The sequence below is a fragment of the Sinocyclocheilus rhinocerous genome, unplaced genomic scaffold (assembly GCF_001515625.1).
Source record: "Sinocyclocheilus rhinocerous isolate Xijiao unplaced genomic scaffold, SAMN03320098_v1.1 scaffold632, whole genome shotgun sequence".
NCBI lineage: Eukaryota > Metazoa > Chordata > Actinopteri > Cypriniformes > Cyprinidae > Sinocyclocheilus > Sinocyclocheilus rhinocerous.
In genome coordinates, this window is record NW_015639247.1 from 547,481 (window position 1) to 549,786 (window position 2,306).

Here is a 2,306-nt window from a genome sequence, read left to right on the forward strand (position 1 = left end):
TTGTATAATATTCTGAGTTTGTATTTGACTGTTTTTATTGATTGTGAGGAACACTGAATGTGTTTGTGTGCAGTGAGATGAGTAAACACATGTTGATATTTAGTCTAGAACTACAGTAAGATCATGTTCACACACAACGCTCTGCACTTACTCCTGATTTCTGTCACCATGGCAACACCAGAGCTGTCACTCAACACATGGAAACAAAGTAACTGCTGTTACTTATTTGAAAAAGTAACTCCGATATTTCCTTCTAAATTAAAAAGTAATGTGTTACTTTACTAGTTACTTAAAAAAAGTCATCTGATTACGTAAATCGCATTATCAGAATATTTAAAGCTGTTTTCAAGCAGCCGCTGATCCAGAGAGAGCAGCGCTCTTAGTGTAAGCTTTATGTTTGAAGCAGCTTCACAAACAGGCTACATTTCTGTGTTGTAAACATTAAGTAATAACAAAAGTATTGGGATAAAGGTTTATAGTCCTGATATAGACTCTGACGTTGTGGCAGTCGCGATCAAAACGAGTAACTGACCTTTGGAACTAATGTTACGCTTCAAATAAAGATTGCATATTATTTTGTTGTCTAATGTTTTGTTTTCAGATTCGTGGGAGAACCGTGATCTCAATTCTAAAAATCAATTATCCGGAGTCATACCTTAAAACATAGCTACATAATATATCTGCCATTTAACTAATACTATTAGTACGGTTTCTAATATTAAAATGTAGTTCTGCAGAAAACCCTTCTTTTGGTTCGTGGCGCGATCCATGCGTCCAGCCGCCGCTGCTGTTGAGCCGTGAGCCGTCAGAAGATGCAGACGTTTGTCTTTGTGTTTCAGGATCCCTAAAGGTGCCGGACCCGGCGGCTACATCACCGGCTCGCTGGTTCTGCCCAAGAGTGAGTTCGGCAAAAAAGCTGTGAGTCGCCAGTCTCTTCAAACACAGGGTTGATTCGGCTCATCTGTAGATCTGCATGCTGCTTTGTGTTTCTGTAGCTCAGTCTCTCTCACATGTAGGGGTGTGCAATATTGACAAAAAATTATTGATGAATCATTTTCTGGGATTTTGCTTATAATGATGAGCCGAGTGTGTTTTTATGCTGGTGCAGGTCTGTCATGTCAGCTGACTCTCAAAGCTTTTTATATTCAGTGGCAGAAATTAACTTTTTCAATAAGGCCACCTTAAATTGATTTCCAGTGGCATTTTTACCTTTATAAGGGCATTTTTAACCTTTAATTTAGATGTATATGTTAAATTCTTCCATTTATGCAATCAATTCAATTAGAATAAGACACTATAAGCTGTTACCAATCAAATAAATCATAATCAAGAAAAGCCATTTGTTTGCACTGTAGAAACTGCATCTGAAGCTGTTTTTAGGAACATTTACACTGTAATTACAATTGCATAAATTAGATTAATGTTCTAAAAATAAGATTTTGAATATTGAAAATGTTATTTTTAAATAAGATGATACTTTTAAATATGAAGTATGCAACTAGTCACTGTCTTAATGAGTGAGTCATTGAATCATTCACTCAACCAATTTGCACAAACGGCTGATTCCTTCATGAATGAAGCAAATGACTCTCTTAGTGAGTGAGTCTTTGAGTTATTAGGCTTGTTTGAGATGCGCCTCGCCTGAAATGTAGGCGAGAGTAGGCGGCTGCAGTGAGGGGAGGAGTGAAATAAGCGCAGTCAAGACGGACAGTTCTGACCTCTCGAAGTGGAACAGATACCAACGAGATCAAAGGCAGATATCGCGTTATTCACACTCATGTGCTGTGTTGCTAATAAACGTGATATAATTTCAGTTCTGTTGCTTTTATGAAAATAAATATGATGAACGAGACACTCAAAGTGCTTGTAATTCCATATGAAAGGTGTATTTATCATCCATTTTTACTTTAATACAAACATGTATTTTAGATTTTTATAGAAATATGACAACAATCACATATCTCACACAGAGATCGCACTGTTATAGTGTTTGGGAACATTCATGCAGAATTTAAATACATAATCACATGAAACCAGAGAATTTTTTTATAGAGAACGCCGTTGTCTGAACCAATGAGCATTAAGCTGTGTCGTCAGTCAGTCGTTTCCCATCATGCTTTTGATCAGCGCAGTCGGTGGAGAGCAACTACACAGCCGCCTCGCCGTCGCGAGAGTTTTTTGGCACACGTCAGCATGACATCAGAGCAAGTCGGACGTAACTCGGACACTTTTCTAACCGGCATGCATCTCGCGGTGATCACCGGTGATCGGTTCTGCGCAGATTTTGCTCATCTCAAACAAGCCCA

The 2,306-nt window shown here is 38.3% G+C and overlaps 1 protein-coding gene across 1 annotated transcript in view; it reads left to right on the forward strand.

Annotated features, from left to right (window-relative positions):
• Positions 1-2,306, forward strand: part of LOC107751091 (tripeptidyl-peptidase 2-like) — a 38,575-nt gene that overhangs the window by 28,467 nt on the left and 7,802 nt on the right. The window contains exon 22 of the mRNA XM_016566692.1: positions 840-918. Within this exon, the coding sequence (XP_016422178.1) occupies positions 840-918 (79 nt within the window). The remainder of the gene's footprint in view (positions 1-839; positions 919-2,306) is intronic.